Below are 26,282 nucleotides of genomic sequence, written 5' to 3' on the forward strand. Positions count from 1 at the left end.
TGACAGGGATTGCTTTCGCTTATCTAGATGGGAAAGGGATGAGGTCAGGGCTCCGTGGCTGCAGTTGCACAGTCCTGGATTCACTAGCCGCTTGCACTGTTGTCACACCATTCAGGTAATGGTAGTAGTGCAGAACCTCTGAGTGTTCTATTTTCCAGGGAAGGCCCTGAATTTGCATAAGCCATCTCAGTTTCAGATTTGATCCCAAAATGTCAAGTTTTTCATTAGGATGTCCCTATTTTCGTTGGATAAATGTTGGAGGTTATGAAATAAAGATAAAGGTACCCCTGACCGTTAGGTCCAGTCGTGGACGACTCTAGGGTTGCAGCACTCACCTCGCTTTACAGGCCAAGGGAGCCAGCGTTTGTCCGCAGACAATTTTTCTGGCTCATGTGGCCAGCATGACTAAGCCGCTTCTGGCGAAACCAGAGCAGCGCGCAGAAACACTGTTTACCTTCCCATCGGAGCGGTACCTATTTGTCTACTTGCACTTTGACGTGCTTTCGAACTGCTAGGTGGGTAGGAGCAGGGACTGAACAACGGGAGCTCACCCAGTAGCGGGGATTCGAACTGCCGACCTTCTGATCGGCAAGCCCTAGGCTCAGTGGTTTAGACCACAGCACCACCCGCGTCCCACTGGTTATGGAATAGGACGTTCCTATTTTCATCAGAGAAATGTTGGAGGAGCATCGCTGTTGGCAGCTCCACAGCACCACCACGCCGGCAAATCCTTCTTTTCAGGCAAGCTTTTTACAATTAAGATGTTGTTTAATCCCGCCTGTCTCTCTTTAATCCACAGTTGTACTGACGTTACATTATTGCTGCTGTAATTTTAATGGCACTCTCATCAGGGTAACCCCCTTTGATGTCATTTGTTGAAAAGCAGTCTGTGCATTTGCCCAACAAACAAATGGCCTGATGAAACGGCGGTGTTTCCACCTGCTTCCTAAAGACCAGAAGGGAGCCGGCCATGAAGGTCTACAGCATTCCATAAGAGGAGTGCCACAACTGAAAAGGCCCACCTGCTTGTAGATGGTAGACTGGTAGAGGCAGCATTTGGAGTAAGGCTCCATCAGGTGACCTATGTGCCGAGAGAGCTGTGCACAGAAGGAGAAATCTGCTGATGCTTGGCCTGTCTTTTGAATTGTTTTGGATTTTTTCAGATGAGAGAGAATTAAGAGCAAAGAACTGGATTGTTCCTGGATTTCTAAGATTAAGGGATAGATTTATGAAGTGGTAAACAGAAGAAGTCGAAATAAATAAAAAAAATTAAAAATTTAGAAAATTGTCCAGTAGCACCTTAGAGACCAACTAAGCTTGTTCTGGCTGAAGAAGTGTGCATGCACACAAAAGCTTATACCCCGAACAAACTTAGTAGATCTCTAAGGTAAATGTAAAGGCAAAGGACCCCTGACAGTTAAGTCCAGTCATGAATGACTCAGGGGTTGCGGTGCTCATCTCGTTTTACTGGCCGAGGGAGCCAAAGTTTGTCCGCAGACAGTTTTTCCTGGTCTACTGGACAATTTTTAAATTTTATTTATTTATTTCTACTGCATCAGACCAACACGGCAACCTACCTGAATCTAAACAGAAGAAGACACAGTGGTACCTCGGGTTACATACCCTTCAGGTTACATACATTTCAGGTTACAGGCTCCGCTAATCCAGAAATAGTACCTCAGGTTAAGAACTTTGCTTCAGGATGAGAACAGAAATTGTGCTCCGGCGGCGCGGCAGCAGCAGGAGGCCCCATTAGCTAAAGTGGTGCTTCAGGTTAAGAACGGACCTCCAGAACGAATTAAGTACTTAACCCGAGGTACCACAGTAGTCCTTTTTTCTTTCTCCAGTATGGTAGACAGTTGTTAGATGAGGGAGCAACTTCCTGTGGCAAATGTAATTACTTTTGCCATTCCCTTTTCATGTTCAAGATCTGCCCCTATAATCAAGTGCTGTATTCATTCTCCAAAGCTCTGCTGTTTATACTCACAGCATCATATGCATAGGTGTTCACAACAAACACTGGAGGCAGCCTGGTCAATCATTCCTAGAAAGTCTCACTAGGTGGGGTAGTACCTCTGGAAAACCACAAACAGAAGCTGAGACGGTGTGCTAGCTTTGTTTAGGGAGCTTTGGGGGGGGGGAGAGAGGTTGGCCCTCTTCCTTCTACTGCCACATTACTGCACGGTACTGTTACCCAGTTTCCTTTCCCGTTCTCTCATTTTAAAGGCTCAGCTTTGGACGTGGTGAGTGTTAGGAGGATAGCACCCTTTTCGACCATAAGAAAAAAGTTACCCATGCAAGTGTTGACTGTAACAGGTACTTTAATTATGAATGGCATGAATGAGCCGTCACCCTTGTCCTGGCAAATTGGTTCTGTCACATGGAATCCAGCATTTGGGAAGGAAATCAGCTTTCACTGCGGGCTGCCAAGCCCAAATGAGCTTCATAAAGCACCTGCAGATCTGAGCATCAAGCAATTATTTCACTATCTTGCCTAAAAACAAAACGGGCCCTGGCCTTCTCTAACCTTTGGCCTTTTACAGCTAACATAAACTAATTATATTTGCAGTATGGAGGGAAAATCTTTCTGCAGTTCCCCCTGGGAGTTGTCACACATGCTTTGTGCAGCGTTGTCAGATTAGCATTGTGTCCGCTCAAGATACAGTGGGCCTTCATCAGCTCACAGCTCTAGGAAGCTGGGTTGTTTAAGTGCTTAAAGAGATACAAGCCGTGGGCAGGAACTTGCCTCAAACAGAACCTCTCTCACCCCGGCTGGTTCGGTGACAATGGTCTTCGCTGCTTACACTGCCCATTTAGTGGTGGAACAAAAAACCCCTTGTTCAGCATCACTTAGCAGCAATTACAGCCCGTCGAAACAGTTTTTGTTTTATGACAACGTGTTAATGGGCCCACGGTTGGGTGTGAGGAATAACCCAAGCCGCATGCATTAAAGCAAGGTTAGAGGTTAATTGAGACTTTCTAACACAGCGCATGAGATTTTTGCAACCTTTTGCGGAGAGGAAAATGGCAAACAAAAAGGAGATAATGTGATACAATTAGTTGGGAAGCACGAGGGTCAGAATTCCCAGATGCAAAGGAGAACTGGCCAAGTGAATCAGGCCAGACTGGCCACCTGGACCATAACAAGTGCCAAAAATAGCTGCACTCATTTTATCCTTATTTTATTTTTGCCTCGTGAACGAGGAAGTAGGTGGCAGGCCTGTCCGTCACAGTGCTTACATATATAGAAAGAAATACTAGGCCAACTTCATGAGTGATGGTAAGGCATTGTAATTTGTGTTCTGGAACCAGCATCGTTAAGCTGCCGCACAGTTTCTCAAATACATCTCTGAAGTCTTCTAACTTTAACCAAGCTTTGCTATGTCTGACATGCTTGGGGTTTTTATCCGCTTGCTCAGCCTTCTTGAAATATTTCCCCTCTCTTAAAGCATTATTAAACTTGGTGTACAGTGGTACCTTGGTTCTCAAACTCAATCTGTTCTGGAAGTCCGTCCCAGAACCAAAGCGTTCCAAAACCAAGGCGTGCTTTCCCATAGAAAGTAATGCAAAATGGATTAATCCATTCCAGACTTTTAAAAACAACCCCTAAAACAGCAATTTAACATGAATTTTACTATCTAAGGAGACCATTGATCCATAAAATGAAAGCAATGATCAATGTACTGTGCTTTAAAATAAATAAGACGGTATTGTAGATGATAAAAATTACAATTATTATTATTATTATTTTACCTGCACTGATGATAGTCATTGTTTGGATGAGGGGCTTTTATCCGTTTCTGCAGTCACACAATCAATCAATCAGCAGCTGAACTGGGTTCCACACAGTCACAAAAACAAATTAACTGAAAAAGCCTCAAAAATAAAACTGCAAAATAAACAGCAAAAACAAAAGTGCCAAACTTAATCCATTCCAGAAGTCTGTTTGACTTTGGAAATGTTCAAAAACCAACTGCTGATTGGTGCAGGCGCCCCAGAAACAATAGCCAACAGCCGCATCGGACGTTTGGCTTCTGAAAACCATTCAAAAACTGGAACACTTACTTCCGGGTTTTTGGCGTTTGGGAACAAGGCATTTGAGAATCAAGGTACCACTGTCTTAACACTTAAAGATAAATTCTTCAAAAAGGTAAGCGGGTCTGCTCCATGTCAAATTTGGTAAGAGCCCAGTAAATTTATTTCAAGGTGGTTTGCAAAATCCAAAAGAAGCAAAGCAACAATAAATGCAAGAATAATTATTGGCAGATAATCACTGAGTTCAAACTGACCGAAAGTCCAGAGGTAGCATTATTATCAATTTATGATGGGGTGGAAGGTTTGCAGGCTATGAAGGACTTTATCACAAATTTATTGACAGCTGCACAAATAGCCAGGAAGTGGAAGGGGCAAGGTGGATATAAAATGAAAGAATGGTACAAAGAGGTGTGGGATATGGCTATTAATGATAAATTATCATGTGCCATTAAGGTAAGATGGGGAATATGCAGGAGAAATGATTTTGAGGAGATATGGAGGGTGTTTGTAGAATTTGTACTGTTAAAACGGAAAGGGGTAATACCATCGCCATAGGTGTCAAAATTTTGGGAGGTTGGATAGTTAGAATGGAATGGTCTTTTATTCTTTTTTATTTATGATTATTACTTTGTCAAAGTAAAAAATAAAATTAAGGGGGGGGGGAGACTGAAAAATTAAAATGTTAAGATAGTAAACAAACAAACAAACAAACCTATAGCTGTTTTTAAGTGTTTCATTGATCCTATATTTCCACTGAGAAGCAAATTTAAAACTTTTTATTTGGGAAAATATCCGGTCATTATTGAGCCAATGTAGATTGATAATTCATTGTGTGCCTTTTAATGTCCTTATTGGAGAATAGCTGAACATAATGAGGTCTGCTCTGAAGAGTTCTGACATCTTAAAGACTAACATTTATTATGGCATAAGCATTCAAGGACTCAGATGCAGGATGAAGACTTTGCTGAGAGGTATATGAAGGAGAAAGTTGTAAGGTGGGAGCTGAATGGCAACAAGGCGCAAAAATGACTGACTGTGATAATCAGAACTCAAATATGAATTAAATAGGCACACATTTAACCTTTTATATATTAGCCGCCTTAAGTCCCATCAGGGGGAAAAAATGGGTACAGAAAATGGTGATGATGATCATGATGATGATAGCAGAATGGGAAGAGTGGCTGAGGTGATAGCATTAACACCTGTAGTGGGGCACAGAACCATTCACAATAAATAGTCATAGGTAGCGCAGAAATTAACACATGTTGTTGTTGTTGTTTAGTCGTTTAGTTGTGTCCGACTCTTCGTGACCCCATGGACCAGAGCACGCCAGGCACTCCTGTCTTCCACTGCCTCCCGCAGTTTGGTCAAACTCATGCTGGTAGCTTCGAGAACACTGTCCAACCATCTCGTCCTCTGTCGTCCCCTTCTTCTTGTGCCCTCCATCTTTCCCAACATCAGGGTCTTTTCCAGGGAGTCTTCTCTTCTCATGAGGTGGCCAAAGGATTGGAGCCTCAGCTTCAGGATCTGTCCTTCCAGTGAGCACTCAGGGCTGATTTCCTTCAGAATGGAGAGGTTTGATCTTCTTGCAGTCCATGGGACTCTCAAGAGTCTCCTCCAGCACCATGTAGTGTAACATGTAATGTGATACAAATCCTCCATCTCAATTTAATTCCCAAATTGAAGTTCTTGGCGTTTCACATTCTTTTCTTCCTTTGAAGTTCCTTTGTTCCAGAATGGCCGCCTTAAGGCCAGTTACATTGTTTTTTGGGGAGGTTGAAATGTTCTCCCACTGCTTTATGGTATTGCTATTTTTGATGTCAAGAGTTGTGTCCTTTTCCTGCTTGGCATTGAGACTAACTTGTCTGTCCTCTCGGGAAAGGTGCTTGTGGAAGATGTGTTTGAGTGATTGTGCCTGCTTTGCTCCATGCAGCGGTGTGGCAATAAAATTGCTAGCCCATTTGCAAAGCTAAGCAGGATCCAGTATGGTTCCAAAAACGTTTTTGAGGGTGGGCAACCTGTGTTGAGATTCTTGCACTGCAGGGGGTTGGACTAGATGACCCTTCGGGACCTTTACAGTTTGATGATTTGATGATTCCATGCCTGAATGAAAGCAAATCCTCCCAGCCCCAATTGTTTCATTGAGCTATGTTTCACATGTTGTGCACAGGCAATCTCAGGTTTGCCACGGAGTGTTTAAACCTACAATCTATCACGGCTCCCTGACAACTGTAAAAAGGTAAAGGGACCCCTGACCATTAGGTCCAGTTGTGGCCGACTCTGGGGTTACGGCGCTCATCTCGCTTTATTGGCCAAGGGAGCCGGTGTACAGCTTCCGGGTCATGTGGCCAGCATGAGTAAGCTACTTCTGGCGAACCAGAGCAGTGAACGGAAACGCTGTTTACCTTCCCGCCAGAGCGGTATCTATTTATCTACTTGAATTTTGATGTGCTTTTGAACTGCTAGGTTGGCAGGAGCAGGGACTGAGCAATGGGAACTCACCCCGTCACGGGGATTCGAACCACCAACCTTCTGATCGGCAAGTCCTAGGCTCTGTGGTTTAGACCACAGCGCCACCTGCATCCCTAGCTACCATCCTAAACATACCTAAACATCCTAAACATACCAAACAATCAATTGTATATAGCCAGGTTCTATGTTACAGCCGCATCTGCTCCAACTCTACAGACAGGGACTCTCACCTAAGAGACCTACAGCAAACCTTTTTGGAACTAAAATACCCACCTGATGAAGTTTAAAAAAGGATCAGCAAAGCCAGATGGATACCCAGAGAGAACTTCCTGCAAGATAGACCCAAAAGAGAAAACAGTAGAACACCACATACAGCTCTCAAGTTAAAACAGTTCAACGCATCATCAGAGATTTGCAACATCTCTTAGATAATCATAGCTTTCTTTCCCAAGCTCTGGGAGGAAAACCTTTCATTGCCTACAGAAAGCCACCCGATCTTAAACAGCTCCTCACACATGATAATACAACAACCAGACTTAACATGGACTCTGGCAGAAGAGCCTGCATCTAGATGTCAACTTTGCTGCCGCATACAACCTGACAACATCATTATCATAGGCGCCGACTCCATGGGGCCTGAGGGGGCTCGAGCCCCCTCAAAAAAATTTTTTGGGGGGGCTCAGCCCCCCCAATAATTTCGGGCGCCCTTCCAGCAGAGCGCCGCCGCCGTCCCTCGCCAGCCAGCCAGCCAGCCAGCCGCGCGCCCTAGTCTGAGAGCCCCGGCCGTCCGCCGCGAGATTAGGGAATCCCCGGGGGCGGGGGCTCCTGCCTCGCTGCTTCGTTTCAGCTCCCGCGAGAACAGGGGAATCCCGACTGGCCACACCTCCCAGCCAGCCAATCGGCTGGCTGGGGGGCGTGGCTTGCCCTATTTGGGGCGGGAGCCACTTTATTTGCATATTCATGAGCTTATTTATTATTCATGAGCTTTCCCGGGCCCCCCCAATATTTTTTCTAAGTCCGCGTCCCTGATCATTATTGACCCCAATAAGAGCAAACATACCATCTCAGGCCTATTTAATTGTTCATCTTCCAACATTATATATGCTATCAGTGCCCTTCAGCTCTCTATATTGGACAAACAGGACAAACTTTACGCCAAAGGATAAATGGGCATAAATCTGACATCAGGAATCACAAGGCAGAGAAACCAGTAGGAGAACACTTCAATCTCCTAGGACATTCTATACAAGATCTTAAAGTAGCTGTCTTATTACAAAAGAATTTTAGAAATACACTTGAAAGAGAAGTTGCTGAATTACAACTCATTACCAAACTAAAAGCTATGGAGAGACCTGGTCTGAATAGAGATATTGGATTCATGTCCCATTATACATACTAAAGCTAATTTTGGTCATCTATCCCTTTAAAAATCCATTGCCCTTCCCTGTGGAACCAACTGCCATAACAGATATCAACAGTTATAAGGTTGAAGCGATCTGTGCTTCAGAGTATCTGATGAAGTATGTATTACACATGAAAGCTCATACATTGAAAGCTTATATTTAGTTGATCTTAAAGGTGCCACTGGAATTATTAAAATAGATTTTTTCATCTTTCATTTTTTTATTTCTTATGACTATGACAGATCAACACGGCTATTACCTGAATCCACTGCATAGTTCATTCTAAAAGCATGGTGGAAGTATCTAGGCAGGGTTTGAGCCAATGTTTGGATGGGAGATTGCCCAGAAACCACGTACAGCCTTGGGTTTCATGATGGAAGTAAAAATGGATATACAGTGGTACCTCGGGTTAAGTGCTTAATTCGTTCTGGAGGTCTCTTCTTAACCTGAAGCACCACTTTAGCTAATGGGGCCTCCTGCTGCTGCTGTGCCGCCACCGCATGATTTCTGTTCTCATCCTGAAGCAAGGTTCTTAACCTGAGGTACTATTTCTGGGTTAGCGGAGTCTGTAACCAGAAGCATATGTAACCCGAGGTACCACTGTAGATGTACTCAAATAAAGAGCATGGCCATTATTTTGCTGACTCTGACTATTCAGGGGAAAGGGCTCAGGACAAAACACAATTATTATAATTTTCTGAGTTATTTTCTCAATTTGGTCCTTTTGGGAGCAGTTCAGAATGTTACATAAAGCATTTACATCCTTGATATGAATTTACTTGATGATTAAAGCTAAGCAACCAGGGCTGTTTTTATTGTCAGGAAAGATTATGAGTGTTACTAATGTAGTAACTCAGGTTTGAAAACATGTTGAGGGATTTGGAACAGAGGTATGATGGGGCTGCTTTAAGTTATTTCTCCTCTGTGACTGGTAAATACAGAAAGCCCTGCTTTATATGCCTTTTAAATGAGTAAGTGAACAAGAGGAAAGATGCTTAGCAAAGGTGTCATTGGAGAGAGAGGAATATTTATTACCTGGTTAAGAGTTGGCATTGCTTATACCTTATGATGTAGCTTTGATACTTCAGTCATCAAACCCTAACTCATACGCAGTCCTATTCACCTGAGTAAAATTTCATTACATTTCACTTTTAAATTGTATACCACCTTTCTATATTACTACACACAAGGCAGTTTACAAGCTGAAGAAACAACAAAATAGACAGCGAAGATCACACACCTAATAACAATCTGATCCAATACAAAAAGTCATAATAAAAACATAACTTTAAAACAAACAACTTATATAAAATAAAGCAATATTCAATAATCCATTCGAATAGAATAGTAAACAGTAAAATCAAATACTGGCAAATAATAATTAAACACTTATTATTGTGTTAAACACTTAACAATGATTAAACACTTAACAATTGCGATAAAGAATTACTAAACTGTAATCAATAAAAAGGACCAGTCACAATGCACAAAATACCATGAAACATACCGGTACATAAGGAAGTGCCTGTGATAAATTGTATGTTATGGTCATCTTAATCAGGGTGCTTTGATTGGTGGCCTTTAGAGCACATGGGAGGTAACATTTTTGCTTTGCTTTTTGTTCTAGTTTTCCGCTGTTCCCTATGGGAATAACATGAGCCCCTGTCAAGTTGCTTCCTTCTTAGTGCTAACTCCTCATTGGCCCCTAATTATTGGAGCACTGATACAGAACAGAAGATGCTCTCACAGGCAATCAACAAAAGATAGCAGTCCCCCCCAAAGCATTGGATGTCAGCTGGAGGGAAGATGACTTTTGCCTTTGAGAGAAGCCTCAACTTCTTCTTTTATGGGGTGCAAAGGATTTGGGCACCTTTATCGTGAAAGTTGTTGGCAAAGCTGACCCCGCTCTCTCCTTCAAGTAGGCATCATTATCATGGGGTCACAGTAGCCAGTGTCTCTCCCTCAGGCAGACAGTATTATCATGGCCTGCCTCTCCTTCAGGTGGGTTGGTACATTGGCCAGTTTCTCTCTTCCTGGGAAGGACATCTGAATGGGGACACATGGATTAGTCAATATCCTGGCACCAGCATGTGGTCACAATGGCCAATCTCCAAGCAGGTGACATCAGCATGTGCTCACAGTGGCCAGTCCCTCTCCTTCAGGTGAGCAGCATCAGCATGAAGCCACAATGGCTGGGGCCTTTTTCAAGCAAGCAGCATCAACATGAGGTCGCATTGGCCAGTTTCTGTCTTGGAGGCCAGTATTGTCATCATGTGGGTACACTGGTCAACCTTCATCGGAGCAGGTAAAAGGGGACACATCGAAACAGGTAATAGGGGACACACATGAGCCTTTTCTTTTTTTTATATAAAAAATTTATTTGGTTTTCTGCTTTTATAAAGACAAAACATACACAAAGAAAAGACAAAAACATGTATAGAATCAGCAAATCCCCATTTCATAACCTTGTTCCCTGACTTCCCCCCACCTCCCCTCGTGCATCCCAGTTTCAAGATTATATCAGCAAGTTGGTGTTTCTCCTCTTAACAATCTTATTCATCTCATTACCCTTTTTATAATAAAAATTGATTTTCATAAGTTGGACTTAAGTTCTCTTCCATCGATTTTCATTTTATCTTAATTAAGAGTCATCTTAACCAAACCTAGAAGTCTTAAGGGTTTTTAAGAGTCTCTTCTTCCCTCCCTCCCATCCCCGGTTTTTGTCCCTTCCCAATAAAAAACCAAATTCGAGATTCTCAGCCTGGGTTCCTCACGTCCGAGGCTTTCAAATCTCTTTCAGTCCCTCTCCGCCTGTCCTGTTGGTAGTCCTTTATGTCAGTCGTCGGATCTGGGAAAAGTTCTTTCCCCATCAAAGTGTATCCTCTTCCCACAAGAAGATTCAAAAGTAGCTGCTGAAGAATTTCCACAAAGTCTATCTCTTCAAAGTCTAAGTCCAAACGGAGGCCCCAATCATATTTCTTTATTTTAAATTCCTGTATTCCATTTTGTCTTGGGACCTCCTCCTTCTTCTTCTGTGTCTTTCGCAGACTTGTGGTGGATATGTTCCCAGCGTCTCCTTGCTTGTATTCCACAGATGTCAACTTTTGGTTGTTGCTTCCCAGGATTACTTCTTCTTTTTCTTGTTGTTTAGTCTCTTCCAGCTCTGTAGATGTTGTTCTCCAATCAGCTGTGGATTCTTTCTCATTGAGATCCTCAATACAAAGAGCAGAGTTGCCTGTTCCCAAGGTCTCAAGTTGTTTACACATGAGCCTTTTCAGGCAGAAGCAGGACTGTATGGCTGCAGTCGCTTTTCCACTGAAGTGAGCATATATAGGAGCGGTTGGACGCAACTTCTCTCAAACTGAGCGAGCAACATCTGTGTGATCACAGTGGTTCTCGTTATCTCTTTCACTGAAACAGGGAGCAGTGTCTGAGGACACAGAAGCAGAAATGCAAATGGCAGCCAGATACCCCACCTTATTATAACAAGGTTGGTCTGATACCCAAGGAGTTTGAAATTATAATTATAATTATTATTATTATTATTATTATTATTATTATTATTATTATTATTATTATTTTATTTATATGCCACTCTGGGTGGCTTCCACCAAATTAAGACATTAAGCACAGTAAAACGTCAAACATTAAAAACCTCCCCATACAGTGGTACCTCTGGTTATGAACTTAATTCATTCCAGAGGTCCATTCTTAACCGGAAACCGTTTTTAACCTGAGGTACCACTTTAGCAATGGGGCCTCCCACTGCCGCCACTCCGCCACCATGCGATTTCTGTTCTCGTCCTGAGGTAAAGTTCTTAACCCGAGGTACTACTTCCGGGTTTATAACCCGAGATACCACTGTACAGGGCTGCCTTCAGATGTCTTCTAAAATTCAGATCCTTGTTTATCTCCTTGACATCTGATGGGAGGGCGTTCCACAGGGCAGGTGACACTACTGAGAAGGCCCTCTGCCTGGCTCCCTGCAACCTCACTTCTCACAATGAGGGAAACGCCAGAAGCCCCTTGAAGTTGGACCTCAGTATCTGGGCTGAAATGATGGGGGTGGAGGCGCTCCTTCAGGTATACAGGACGGAAGCCATTTAACACTTTAAAGGTCAGGAATTGGGTACAAGAATATTGGCTGCTTCCTGGATAGGACAGACCAGAACTAGAAGACATAATCCCTGATCAATCAGTGGAAGGGATTTCCAATATTTCCCCCCCAAAAATGAGTGTATGCCAGCATTCCGTGAAGTGTTATGCTTATCACAAGTGTTGTTTCCCTATCTGAATTAGTGATGCAAACTGATATAAAACAGAGTCAGTAGGAGATGTTATGGAAGTTGATTAGGGGATTGGAAGCTTAGTGGAAAGTAGCCCTTTGATACCCTGGACTTGGTGAAAATGCACAGTTTGAATAGCTGTACTTCTCAGAACTGTAGTTCTGGAAAGAAAACTCTGCTTGGCTGAGATGTTGAATTGAACCAAACAGATGGAATACATTACAAAGTCACATGTTCTTAGGATTTCTCATTCTTCTTACCAAAAGTCTTAGAATAGACTTCAGACAAATTAGTGCTGAATGCAGAGGAAGTCTTCAGTAGTACTGGAGAATTGCTGACTCAGTCCATTCCCAAAGACAACCCTTTAGGGACTTATTATTCCACCTTTTTGGCATTTCCACCATGCATGGTGAGTCCTTCACAACCAATTACATTATTCTCAAATGTCACCTTAAGTTTAATGACTCTAGTTAAATGTGGAGTTACTTATAAACCATAGTTCAGCAGATGGCAAGCCCTGCTAGCATAAGCCAATATATGTATTCCACTAAAGAGCTGTGTATGAGCTCAGCTAAAGCATGTGTGTGCTTTCCAGTTATGGAAACGGCGAACAGTTTCAAGTTACTCAGCTGGTTCCTATCAGCTTCGCTGCTTATAGGGTAAAGAAGGTTTTTGATATGTTCCATTGAGAATTTGCCTATTTCATCAGTTGAAATAGTTAATCAGTTCTGGGAATGTTTTCAGATTGGGACTGATGGGCACCAAGCAGCTAGTACAGATTTGGGGCAGCTAGGCTCCAGTGGGCAAGTTGTGTTCTACTTAGCTGAGTGAAGCCTTTGCAAAGGCTTGCCAGAATCGGTGCAGTTGTGTTCCCTGCCAGCCTCTTGGAAGTGTGTTTTTTTCAATACATGCACACAAATATGATTATTGTGCATTCGTATTTAGGCATGCTCTTGTCCAGCTTTGAGTCAGTGCAACCCTCTATATTATTTCTCCTACCTTGCTCCAGAATGTCCAGATATTTCGTAGTTGACTAGACTGTGTATTATGATGTGTAAAAGAGGGCATCGTCCCGTATAACAGCATCCAACTTATGACTGGTTTGTATGATGACTGATCTCAATTCTTTACTCTGCATGAAACTGATCTTTTCAGAGCCAGTGTGGTGTAGTGGTTAGGAGCCGTAGACTCGTAATCTGGTGAACCAGGTTCGCGTCTTCACTCCTCCACACACAGCTGCTGGGTGACCTTGGGCTAGTCACACTTCTTTGAAGTCTCTCAGCCCCACTCACCTCACAGAGTGTTTGTTGTGGGGGAGGAAGGGAAAGGCGAATGTGAACCGCTTTGAGACTCCTTAGGGTGGTGATAAAGCGGGATATCAAATCCAAACTCCTCTTCTTCTTCTTCTTCTTCTTCTTCTTCTTCTTCTTCTTCTTCACCCTTGGACGCAGGTGACAGTTCTCAGAACACTTAGAACTAGTAAGCTCCACTGAATGCTATTAAATGACTTTCCAAGTCAACGTGCATAGGACTGTCAAGTTAGGTCCTCTTCAGTGAATTATTCTCCACCATCCTTCCCAAGCAGTTAAATTAGACCAGAGATTATTTTAATGTATATGCATGAATATGTCTCAAATCCACACACACACACACAAACACATATTCAGCTATTCAGCCCTGATTACTCACTGGAAGGACAGATCCTGAAGCTGAGGCTCCAATACTTTGGCCATCTCACGAGAAGAGAAGACTCCCTGGAAAAGAACCTGATGCTGGGAAAGATGGAGGGCACAAGGAGAAGGGGACGACAGAGGACGAAATGGCTGGACATTGTTCTTGAAGCTACCAGCATGAGTTTGACCAAACTGCGGGAGGCAGTGGAAGACAGGAGTGCCTGGTGTGCTCTGGTCCATGGGGTCATGAAGAGTCGGACACAACTAAACGACTAAACAACAACAATACACACACACACACACACACACACACACACACACACACAATGCAAAGCATGTGCTTCCTACTGCTATTTTTTAAGGCTAAAAAAGTAGATTGGTCTACTATTGCTCTCTGTTTGGAGACGCTAATAGGATGCAAAGTGTACTGTATTATCATATGCTAATTATGTTAATTGTTGGAGGGAGGGAATGTATGGAGTTCTCTCTTTCTCTGGTATAGGGGTGTGTAGAAGATAGAATGGGAGTTACTGGTAGTTCTCTGGATGATTCTCTGTTGATTGGCAAGGGTTTCTGACTCCTAGTTGTTTTAAGGATGGTAGCAATGAAAGAACTTACGCATACCCATGCCCCAAAATTATGCTGCTGAAATGAAGAAAAAATGGAGAAACAGGAGTGGATTTGTATGTGGAAGGACCATGAGCCCAGCGTAGTTCTGATAATCCTAGGTTCAGAATTTATTTTATTCTATAATGTATGACTTTTACACCATCAGAAGGTCTGATGTTGCCCCCACTCCCCATTTAAGTCTAGGGGTGGGGAGCCTTTTTTCAGTCCTTCTGGGGTAATATTTTGAGGTACACTTGGTTGGCAGTGGGTGGGTCCAGAGCCCAGGGCTGCACCCCACACATATTCTCACCCTCACAATCTCCATTCATCCACACCCATACATACATAAATGCATCCCATCTGTGCATGCACACATGCGTTCAGCCAAGAATGAGAGACGTGATTGGTGTGGGGTGTGGGTGTGTGATAGCCGGACCAAAAGGGAACATCACTTATTGGAGAAGGTGGCATTCCTTTACTTGTCTCAATGGGGTCTGAAATATACTCGGAGTCACGTACTGTAGTGATTTCATGCTCTTTATTGCAGCTCGTGAAACAGTGAATTGAATCCCCCCCCCCAAACCTCAGGCTTTATATACATTATCTATACAATGGGTCCCGTCTGATTGGCTGATTTTGCTTCCCTCCTGGAGCCTGATTGGGCTGCTCCTGCAGGCCAATCAGTTGTTGCATTCTAGGATCCTACCGGCCTAATAGGCTGATTAACTTCCTCCTGGGGCCTGATTGGGCTGCTCCTACAGGCCAGTCAGGTTATTCTAGGATCCTACCTGCCTATTGTTCTAGGATCCAAGCTCAGTACATAACAGGGTCATAACAGGAATCAATGGTAGGACTGAGTGGTTTTAACGAACTCTTCCTTATTTCATCCACTATGAAATCTGCTATGAGGAAGCCTCCCATGCTAGCTGTGGAGGGAGGTAAGCAAGCAAGCTGAAAGAAGGAGGTGGTGGTGGTGGTAGTTACCTTGTCACTTGGTCAACTTGCTCCACACCCATGCTAAGTGGGGAGGACATGCCTCATCTGCCCCTCCTCTTCTTCCAGTTCACTCAGCAGTCTCTGCAGCTACTATGGAAAGTGCCTGCAATGAAGACTTCCTCTAAGACTCACTTCATTGCAGATCAATTGGCTGGATCTGACCAACACAGGCCAGTGATTCCCCCTCTAGTAATTCTGACCCTGCACATCTCGTTGCATTTACCCTCGTTTTCTGCTATGGTTTTCTTCAGGAAACCTCTGGAAGAAATAAGCACTTTTTAGGGGGTTAAGAAAATGAGGAAAGAAATGGTAGTGAATACCAAAGAAACGGTAGTAAGCCAGATCGTCATCAGCAATCGAATATTCAAAGACGTGCAAGATTTGATAGATGATTGATATGGTGAGTCTTCCTGAAGTGCGTGTAGAGTGGAACAGGGGGAGGTTGCACAACTATTTGGTTCTCTGAATTGTGGCGGAGCAGGAAATGGATGCCTGGCTCTGTGTGCGTTTATATTCAAGAGCAGATAAAGAAAACAATCAAGAAAGCATGGGGCCTCCGAAGAAATACATTTCAGTCTGGAGAGCTGGACTCCATGACCTTCAAAGTACCTCGCAGGCTAATGGGAGATCTTTATCAGTTGCATGACAGCATAATAGGACACAATGTTTTTCGCCAAGTAGAATGGCTATTGAGACAATGATGTAAGAAGCCACTTAACTCCTTTTTAACGTATAATAAATGTAACCTTTTGGTTTTTAAGCCTTTGTGGCTTGAGGGGAAGCTTTGTTTACTCCTAAAATCTGAAGCTATCGATGGAGAAGGGAAGTGCAAAATTCAGCAAGGAATGAAACAAAGGCCTGCCTAACCTCTGAGAAAAAGCTCCCATGCAAAACCCATGCTTGGGTAGACAAGCATTTGCCCGGTTGTCTGTACTTGTTCATGTGCCTCATGTTTGGGGAACCACCCACAGTTTCTCGAGGCTTTTATGGCAGGTTCAACCCCTCCCTGCACTGCATATTGAGATGGATGTGTGTGGACCACTATTATAATATACCAGCTGGCAGAGCTAAATTGCATGTATTCAACAAACAGGCTATTTTGGAATTAAAATGCAAAAGTATTTTTAGAACTTTTACTTGGTTTTCTTGCTAAAATCAGCAATAGTGGCACATACTAATTTTCCTGGTTAGGGCAGAAGTTTAAAACATTGGGTTTTTGTGCTCATGGACTATTTTCGGCTACAGGTAGCCAGTGTTTGCATTTTAGCTGTGTTGCTATAAAAAAGAGAAAGAAAGAAAGAAAGAAGAGCAACTGTATTTTTTTTTTAACTGTATGAATTAATTCATTTTTTTTAAAAAAGGAGAAATATCTCCCAGAGTTTTCAGCCCCATGTTAGTTCTTTTCAGCGGCTAGAAGAGGAAATGATTACCAGGATATTTGTTGCTACCCAAATAGTCCATTTATTAACGTGAATGTGGGTAGTTTTGGAAATACTGTTTAAATATGGGTCATCCCCCCCTAATTGCCCTACAATGGTGAGTGAATGCATTTAAAGGGTCAGTTTAGGGAAGACCTACAGCAATTGGCTGGAGCGTGGGTAGGCAAACTAAGGCCCGGGGGCCAGATCCGGCCCAATCGCCTTCTAAATCACGCCCATGGACGGTCCGGGAATCAGCGTGTTTTTACATGAGTAGAATGTATTCTTTTATTTAAAATGCATCTCTGGGTTATTTGTGGGGCCTGCCTGGTGTTTTTACATGAGCTGAATGCATGCTTTTATTTTAAATGCATCTCTGGGTTGTTTGTGGGGCAAAGGAATTCATTCATTCATTTATTTTTTCAAAATATAGTCCGGCCCCCCACAAGGTCTGAGGGACAGTGGACCGGCCCCCTGCCGAAAATGTTTGCTGACCCCTGGGCTGGAGTAATCCGAAACATAACGTAAAGTGAGAACTTTCTAGAAGCTCGTCTGCTCCAATGCAGCACAGCGCGCATATGTATCAGCCTCCCATGGAAGGCTGTGTGTGTTTCCTTGAAGCAGGAGGATATCCTTCAGGAAATCTGTGGCAAAAACCAAAAGCAGGGTGTCTTTTTGGTTTGGCTGTTCCTGCCCTTCCTCTTGCGCTCTGGCTGCCAGAAGAAAAATTGGTGCACAGCCGTCCTCCAAACCACAGCAGGTGACTGGAAATGTTTTTTTCCTCCCTGCGTGTCCCGAGAACTAGAGAACCGATTTGGATTTTATTTGTTGGATTACTGATTGATTGGAGGTTCTCAATTTGCCAATTTCTCTGTTACTTAGGACTACTTGGGGAGTATATTTCCATGCAGTGTAACTCTTTCCTTTTGAAACCATGCCGTCCAAAAACCAGAGACTCTTTCTGAGTCCCAAGTCTGGCTTCTGCTTTTGTATTTTGAAATACTCACTGTACACATGGAATTGAATTTAGCAGTATTTGTGTTACTTGTGCTTTGCAATGTATTGCGGATAATAATGTCCAGCAAATGTCCAGCAGGAGCTGGGCTTTCAAACTCTTCCTCAAAACTCCTCTTTTCTGTGAAGGCTTTGGCACAGCCTCAGTGATGTCTATAGGGATGCGGGTGGTGCTGTGGGTCAAACCACAGAGCCTAGGATTTGCTGATCAGAAGGTCAGCGGTTCGAATCCCCGCGACGGGGTGAGCTCCTGTTGTTTGGTCCCTGCTCCTGCCAACCTAGCAGTTCGAAAGCACGTCAAAGTGCTAGTAGATAAATAGGTACCACTCCGGTGGGAAGGTAAACGGCGTTTCTGTGCGCTGCTCTGGTTCGCCAGAAGTGGCTTAGTCATGCTGGCCACATGCCCCGGAAGCTGTACGCCGGCTCCCTCGGCCAATAAAGCGAGATGAGCGCCGCAACCCCAGAGTTGTCCGCGACTGGACCTAACGGTCAGGGGTCCCTTTACCTTTACAGTGATGTCTGTGCTCTACTTTAATAAGCCAAAACACATATAACAGAAGCTATTGCATATTCTTTTCCTGTTCACCCCAGTTTCAAGCTCCCCCTCCTTTTTGTTTCCCTGAATTTTAGCTTGTATTCTCATCAGGGCTGGGACCTGTCCATTTGCACTCTCTGAAAGTGCCGCGCACACTGAGGGTGCTATATAAATAGACAAAGTGATTCTCCTGCACTTAGATTGATTTATGATACACTGTATGCAGGCATTATTTTATATTGTTACTTGCATGTCTTGCACTGTTATGCATGGTGAGCTTTTTCTGCTGGGAAGGGAAAATATGTTCTATTTTCTTGCTGCCATTTTGTATTTATTAATTGTTTGTGCGTGCCTGTGCTTTATTTATTTTAATTTTTCGCTTTGTGGGCCATCTTCAGTTATCCTTCACAAGGAGAAAGCGGGATACAAATGGCTAGAATAAAAGTAAAACTCAATAGCAATTCACCTGAAATCCTGAGTTTGATGGAAATGAGCTCTAAATTAAAGACCTAATATTGCCTTTTGAAGTAGAGAAATTAAGGAGTGGCAGCATTTCAGGTGTCACAAAATCAGTGAAGATGGCTTTGGAGTGGTTTTCATCTCTGCAGTTTTTAGGAACACAAAGCTCTCCCCGAATATATGTTTCAGGTTCTCCAAATCTAGTTGTCACCTTAATCTCCAGTACTGCACTCATTGGTGGACCCTTTTCTGTGAATTCATCTAGTTCATTTTAAAAGATTATTAACTTATTATTTTGTGGAACTTACAGCTCAACCCGGACACTGAGGTCCAGCTCCAAGGGCCTTCTGGTGGTTCCCTCTTTTAGAAGACATCTGAATGCAGCCCTGTTTAGGGAAGTTTTTAATGATTGATGTTTTAATGTATTTTTAATCTTTAGCTGGAAGCTGCCCAGAGTGGCTGGAGAAACCCAGCCAGATGGAAAGGCAATAAATTATTATTATTATTATTATTATTATTATTATTATTATTATTATTATCATCATCATCATCATCATCATCATCATCATTAGTTATGCAGTGTGTACATCCTTTTCTGTCCTGAATCTGTTGCGAGTTGGTGGATGGGATGACCCAGAGTTCTAATTTCTTTCCGTCTGTTGTTATAATTATAATTTCTTTCCGTCTGTTGTTGTTTTAAACCTTTTGCTTGTTTTCAATTGTTGCTGTCTTATTTTTAAGTGACAATTTTATTGTTTTATCTTTTTTTAAAAAAAACCCTTTGAGGGTTCCCCCCTACAATCAAGCAGTGTATAATTTTTATGAAAAAATAACAGTAATCATATCCATTCCCCCCCCCCACGCTTTAATGCTTATAATTTAACAAATCTCGGTATCAGCCTTTCATAAGGGGAATCACATGCACATTAGCTTGCTTTTTCAGAAATCACAAGTGAGAATCAGATATGTGTCCCAAATGTGAATGCTTCCTCAATCTCCACAATAGTAATTTCAATGTGATGGCCACAACAACAACAACAACAACAACAACAACAACAACTTATAATTTATACCCTGCCCGTCTGGCTGGGTTTCCCCAGCCACTCTGGGCAGCTCCCAACAGAATATTAAAAACACGATAAAACATCAAACATTAAAAACTTCCCTAAACAGGGCTGCCTTCAGATGCCTTCTAAAAGTCAGTTAGTTGTTTATCTCCTTGACATCTGATGGGAGGGCGTTCCACAGGGCAGGCGTCACCACCGAGAAGGCCCTCTGCCTGGCTCCCTGTAGCTTCACTTCTCGCAGTGAGGGAACCGCCAGAAGGCCCTCTGAGCCTCAGTGTTCAAGCTGAGCAATGTGGGTGGAGATGCTCCTTCAGGTATATAAATGGCCAAAGCCATTTAGGGCTTCAAAGGTCAGCACCAATACTTTGAATTGTGCTCAGAAACATATGCATCCTGTGCGTAGCTACATTTTTAAAGTGGAATCATGGTGTTCCAGCATGCATCTCAGTAGTCATTTATATGAAAAGTGAAACATCCCAACATCAAGGACTGCCTTGATGAACAGATCCAGACCCTGGGCTCATCATCTGAGGCCTTTTTTCATGTGTCCCCTTCACAAGAGGTGCAGAGGGTAGAAGAACATATATCGAAAGAAGAGTGGAAAATATTTAGTGACTGTATGGAAAATGACTGTACACAGCTGAAAACACTGGCAGCATTAAGATAAAATCAACAGGGTAATCATTGTTTGAGGGATGTTAAAATGGAGAACTGGCAAAAATGGTTTTTGTGAAAGATAAATAAAATGAACCAAGGAATGAGAGGGAGGGAAGTCATTGGATAATGTCTGTTCTGTTTGTAAAATAGAAAATTTAGTAAACATTATTTTAAGAAAAAAGATGTCCACAGGGTAGCAGCACAAGAAAGGGCCTTTTCTGACATGACTCCCCACTTGTGGAATTCTCTCCCCAGGGAGACTCACCTAGTGCCTTCATTACATAACTTCAGGTGCCAGGCTAAAATATTCCTCTTATCCCAGGCCTATTCTCCTTATTTTCAATGGATAAATGTTGAAGGGTATGGAGTTATGCAACCCCCAAGCCAAGGAGATAACTATACAACCTTTAGAAGACTTATGAAGGCAGTCCTGTATAGTGAAGTTTGTTATAATGTTTAATGTTTTATTATGTTTTTATATATGTTGGAAGTCGCCCAAAGTGACTGGGGCCACAAAGTCAGATGGGCAGGGTATTATTACTACTGCTACTACTACTACTATTATTGATGTCCCTATTTTCATTGCAGAAACATTGCAGGGTATGTAGATTTAATAAATAATGGTGATGATAATATTGTTAGCCTTCTCTTGTTTTTGACATGCTCCAGCTCAATTTAACCAATAGCAACTTTTCAAGAAAAATTGTTTGATTTGGGCCTTTCCAATGAATTGCCACATGCCTGATTTAACTTTTAAACATTTATATATCCCAGCACTTGACTCACTTTGAACCTTTGGGGCAGCTTACCGTATAAAAGCATACAACAAGGCTAAAAGCAACAGCAAAAAAGAAGAAGCAAAAATACCAATAAGTCAAGGAGAGTAACATGAACGAGTTGCAATCAAAGCTTTTAAAGAGCGTGGGAGGAAGCCTGCCAAAGATTAAATCAGAGTTGTTGCCAGCATGTTTTATTTATAGAGATTCAAAGAAATAGTGTCCACGGGTTCACATAATGTTTCATGTATGGGTACGGGAGCTAAAATTACATCTCCCAAAGTATGGCTCATGTCTGTTTATAATAATGAGGGCTGTTTGGAGGCAGCTCTGTGGGCACCAGAAGCCAAGGTGGTGTTTACTTTATTCCTTGAGCTCAGTGTTCTAGCATCTCTGTCCTGCAGTGCAAACATTGTCGGAGCATTTGAATATTCAATTTCTCCCGGGAGAGAGATTTTATAGCAAGGGTTTGATTATTTACTTTGCCACAAGATGTTTCTATTTCTTTCTGGCTGCCCTTTCCACTTGCTTTTTAAGCAGATGTATTACCCCCGATTGAAATGGCCCTTTTGATGCCAGACGGGCTAAGATATAAGACACTGGCCATGTTCAGACAATCAAATTTGGGTCCGATTTGCTGGAATATGAATGAACTTCATGCACCTGCCTGTATCACTTTTCTTCTTCCCATTGAATGAGCAGGGAAATGTCAGGCAGCTGCAGTTAACCATAGTTTCCCATTATATATGAAGTGGGAAACTAGGGTTATTTGATTCCAAATGAGCCAAAATATGAATCCATCTTAAACTATGTCATCATATTATAGCTTGTGTGGTAGCTATTGGCTATGGTTTCTCAGTTCAGATGTTAGAGGAAGCTATGCCTAACTGCTACTTCCTACTTGCTTCCACATTTGTGTTGACGGTTCATATTTTGGCAAACTAATCTGAGATTTGATTGTCTAAGCAAGACCGCTGAACCCGTGAGTCACGCCTTCAAAGCCCACCTTGGCCATTGGCTTGCTATGGGAAAGCTTGCAAAGGTTTTCTCCATATCTGTTTCTTACCTGTAAAATGAAAGCTAAATGGTATTTAATTTATGAGAACATATTGTTGTGATTGTCTCTGGATGAACAAAATCCCTGTGTCTAGGTGGAGAGAGTAAATGTTCAGCGTACCAAGACCTTATTGGCTTAAGCCAAATTACTTTTGCACCCAAATCCTTGCCGAGCTCTGAAAAGTATCTAGTGACAGAACTAAGTCCACCATCCGGAAGAAGGCAGCCTACCTTGTCGCAAATATTGAGATGGGTATGCATAGTTCCCAATATTGCATCGCTGAAAGATATGCCCCCCCCTCTCAATATATGTGTGTGTTTTAATTTTAGGTGTAGTGAATATCTACCACTGATGTAGTCCCTTGTGGACAACACGGTCTTGGCGGTAGCAGCATATTTGGTAACATTCCTGCTTTAAACAGAAGGGAAATCTAGGTTAACGTTGAGATTTGTACAAGTAACAAAGGGTAAATTGACTAGGGGGTTTCTGTCTTGACCTGGATATTGAAAATATTTGTTCTCTTTGGTATTTGGGGAAGGAGCAGGGTGGCCTCTTAAACTCATTTTATGAGTTTTTGAGTTGTGGCTCTCACATTTTATCGTATAAACATCCACCTAGACCCATAGGATTTTATTATTATTATTGTTGGGTCACAGTGCTCATTCCATTCAACTTTAGGTGTCCATTATAAAGTGAATTAAAACTCCTTTTCTGGATTGGACAGTTTGATTGCCTTTAGTCCTCTTTAAAACGTAAGCATGTACTCAATGACAACCCTCACTTTGCCCCCCCCCCCAATAACAGACATTACTTATTTACAGAGGTTGTATTGTAATCTTTTAGAGGAGGTTATCTTTTTGAAAGTTCATAGCAAAGAACCTTAATAAATCAGTGGGACTGTAGATAATAAACCAAGTTTTATAAATTCGTCACAGTGTTTAAAAGACTTACCCAGAAAAATGGCTCCAAAGTAAATTATGTGATTTTGGTGTGGGTATTGTGTTTCACATCTCTCCCATCTGCTATTTTATTTTATATTCTCCATATCAAATTTATTTAAATTTATTTAAATACCCTGCCTGTTAATCATGGGGCTATCAAGCAGCTTGATTTTATTCTTCATAAAATATTTTTTAAAAAATGCATACTGGATTTTCAGAAGCCAGGATTGACATCTACCCCGATGGCAGACTAGAAGCGTGGTCCACTCTGTTAAGAACACACAGCATGATGTCATTAGTTACGGCTTAGTTCCGTGGCAGACTAGTGAAATTTCTGATGAAGTGCTTGCACTAAATCAAGAAAGCTCATAGAATTGAGGCTCATACCATCCCACGTGTCTCCAGTGAAAATAGGGATGTCCTAAGGAAAAGTGGGGCATTCTGGGATCATCAGAAACCAGGATGGCTTCTGTAAATCTAGGACTGTCATTGCAAAATAGGGACGCATGGAGAGTCTGGGAGATCTGTCAGGATCTATGTAGCAGGGGGAACCCTTCCTAAGACAATTAAGGCCCTTCAGAAATTTGGTTCCAGCCCTGGGACCATCCCTAGAAAATAGGAACAATTGGAGGGTTTGCAAACATGACTCATCTGCCAGCTGTACCTAAAGAAACTCTTAGCAGCCTCTACTAGCCTTACCACTATCAGATAAATGCTGAACATAGGAAGTGGCCTTAATAAGAAGTCAGACCCACTGGTTCATCTAACTCAGTAGTGTCTCCACTGGCTGGCAGTGACTGTCTAGAGTTTCAGACAAGGGCTGTCTCTCAGCTCTACTTGGAGATATTCTACCACTGAGCTATGTCTCTTCCCTCCCCCCTCTGCCTTGGAAATCCAACTGGAGAGGAATTTCCTGCATTGCGGTTGCTCAATCTTCATTCAGCTACTAATTCTACTCTTAGAGACCTGGCCCGCTGCGGTATATGATTCCATTTGCTGTAGTAAGGTAAAGGTAAAGGGGCCCCTGACCATTAGGTCCAGTCATGGCCGACTCTGGGGTTGCGGCGCTCATCTCACTTTATTGCCTGAGGGAGTCGGCGTACAGCTTCTGGGTCATGTGGCCAGCATGACTAAGCCGCTTCTGGTGAACCAGAGCAGTGCACGGAAATGCCGTTTACCTTCCCGCCGGAGCGGTAACTATTTATTTACTTGCACTTTGATGTGCTTTTGAACTGCTAGGTTGACAGGAGCAGGGACCAAGCAACGGGAGTTCACTCCGTCGCGGGGATTCAAACCGCCGACCTTCTGATCGGCAAGTCCTAGGCTCTGTGGTTTAACCCACAGTGCCACCCACGTCCCCTTGGTGGGGGGGGGGGGTACCAATCCGCAGTAGGGAGTACCAAAGGAATTCATTGCTTGCTGCTGCTGCTGTATACCACACACCTTCTGCTTTCTTCATTTCTTTCACACGCTACAACTATTTTTCAACCTTTCTTTCTGTGGATTTTTTTTTTTTGGGGGGGGGGGTTAGGAACTCATACCCAAGCCAACAAAAAAAGATTGATTCCGCAGCTACATTTTTTTCCTTCTCGTACTGGCTAAGGAAAACTGGTTACACATAGATCTAAATCAGGCCTGTATAACTCTGAAATGCACCCAGCCAAATACAGCCAGTAGCCAGCACCACATGTTGTGGCCTTTTAGGTGTTTGACAATACCTGTATTTTTGCAGTCCCAGGGAGGTGGCAGAAACTGATGGTTTACTGAGCTCCAGGTGGGCTGCTGCGGATTTTTGATGATCTGTGTTTGGTTGGTGGGTTGCTAGTTGTGCAGGTAAAAAAGTTAAAAGGTAAAGGACCCCTGGATGGTTAAGTCCAGTCAAAGGTGACTATGGGGTTGTGGCACTCATCTCATTTTTCAGGCTGAGGGAGCCGGCGTTTGTCCACAGACAGCTTTCTGGGTCATGTGGCTAAACCGCTTCTGGCACAACGGAACACCGTGATGGAAACCAGAGCGCATGGAAACACCATTTACCTTCCCACCACAGCGGTACCTACTTATCTACTTGCACTGGCATGCTTTCAAACTGCTAGGTTGGCAGGAGCTGGGACAGAGCAACGGGAGCTCACCCCGTCGAGCAGATTCGAACTGTCGACCTTCCGATATGCAAGCCCAAGAGGCTCAGTGGTTTAGACCACAGCACTGCCTCATAACTATAAAATATTAACATTGTAAGATGGACAAGACCAGATTTTGGTGCAGTATATGGAATATTAACATGACCCACTGGACCTTGCCATTTTCAGGTTTGGTGCTGTGTCTGATCTAATTGTACCTGCCTTTCTTGTGTTAGCCAGCTTCCCCTTTCTTGGGAACCAGTTCAATCTTTCTCCACAACTGTGGTGTTATTATTCCTCTGATGCTCATCAAGCTGTAAAGACCGCCTCAACCTTTTCCTGGCTTTTTCTTGTGTTTTGCCCTCCAAACTGTGTTTCTGTCTGCGTGCAACACAAATGTTGCTGGTTGTTTTTTTTAAAAAAAATATTAATAATAATAATAATAATTGTGATCACTTGTTAGCTGCAAATACCTAATTAGGGGAAGCTAAAAATGGTTGCATCTGAATAAGAAACAATAATAAAGTGTTCTGAGTATTGCACTGAAAATCAGCATGAGTTGGGAGATTAGCTGTGTTGCCAAGATTTAACAGCTGGAACAAAATAGAATGAAATTATTATTTCAGCTTACTCTTTCCATGGTTCGAAAATATGCCTCCCCTTGGTGTTAGTGGCTGGGCTGCAGCCTGTTGTTAGTGCCTGAATTGAAGTGAAAGGAAGGAAAGCATCTTGGCATCTAAAAGGCAACATGCTTGCTGCCTTTGATC

The 26,282-nt window shown here is 42.8% G+C and overlaps 1 protein-coding gene across 2 annotated transcripts in view; it reads left to right on the forward strand.

Annotated features, from left to right (window-relative positions):
• Positions 1–26,282, forward strand: part of LOC310702354 (uncharacterized protein) — a 157,556-nt gene that overhangs the window by 90,793 nt on the left and 40,481 nt on the right. The window contains exon 5 of one of the 2 annotated variants that reach the window (XM_083493839.1): positions 2,227–2,316. The exons of the other annotated variant lie outside the window; for it this stretch is intronic. Within the exon in view, the coding sequence (XP_083349965.1) occupies positions 2,227–2,316 (90 nt within the window). The remainder of the gene's footprint in view (positions 1–2,226; positions 2,317–26,282) is intronic. 2 annotated transcript variants of the gene reach the window in all.

The sequence above is a fragment of the Podarcis liolepis genome, assembly GCF_965112155.1.
Source record: "Podarcis liolepis genome assembly, chromosome: 3".
NCBI lineage: Eukaryota > Metazoa > Chordata > Lepidosauria > Squamata > Lacertidae > Podarcis > Podarcis liolepis.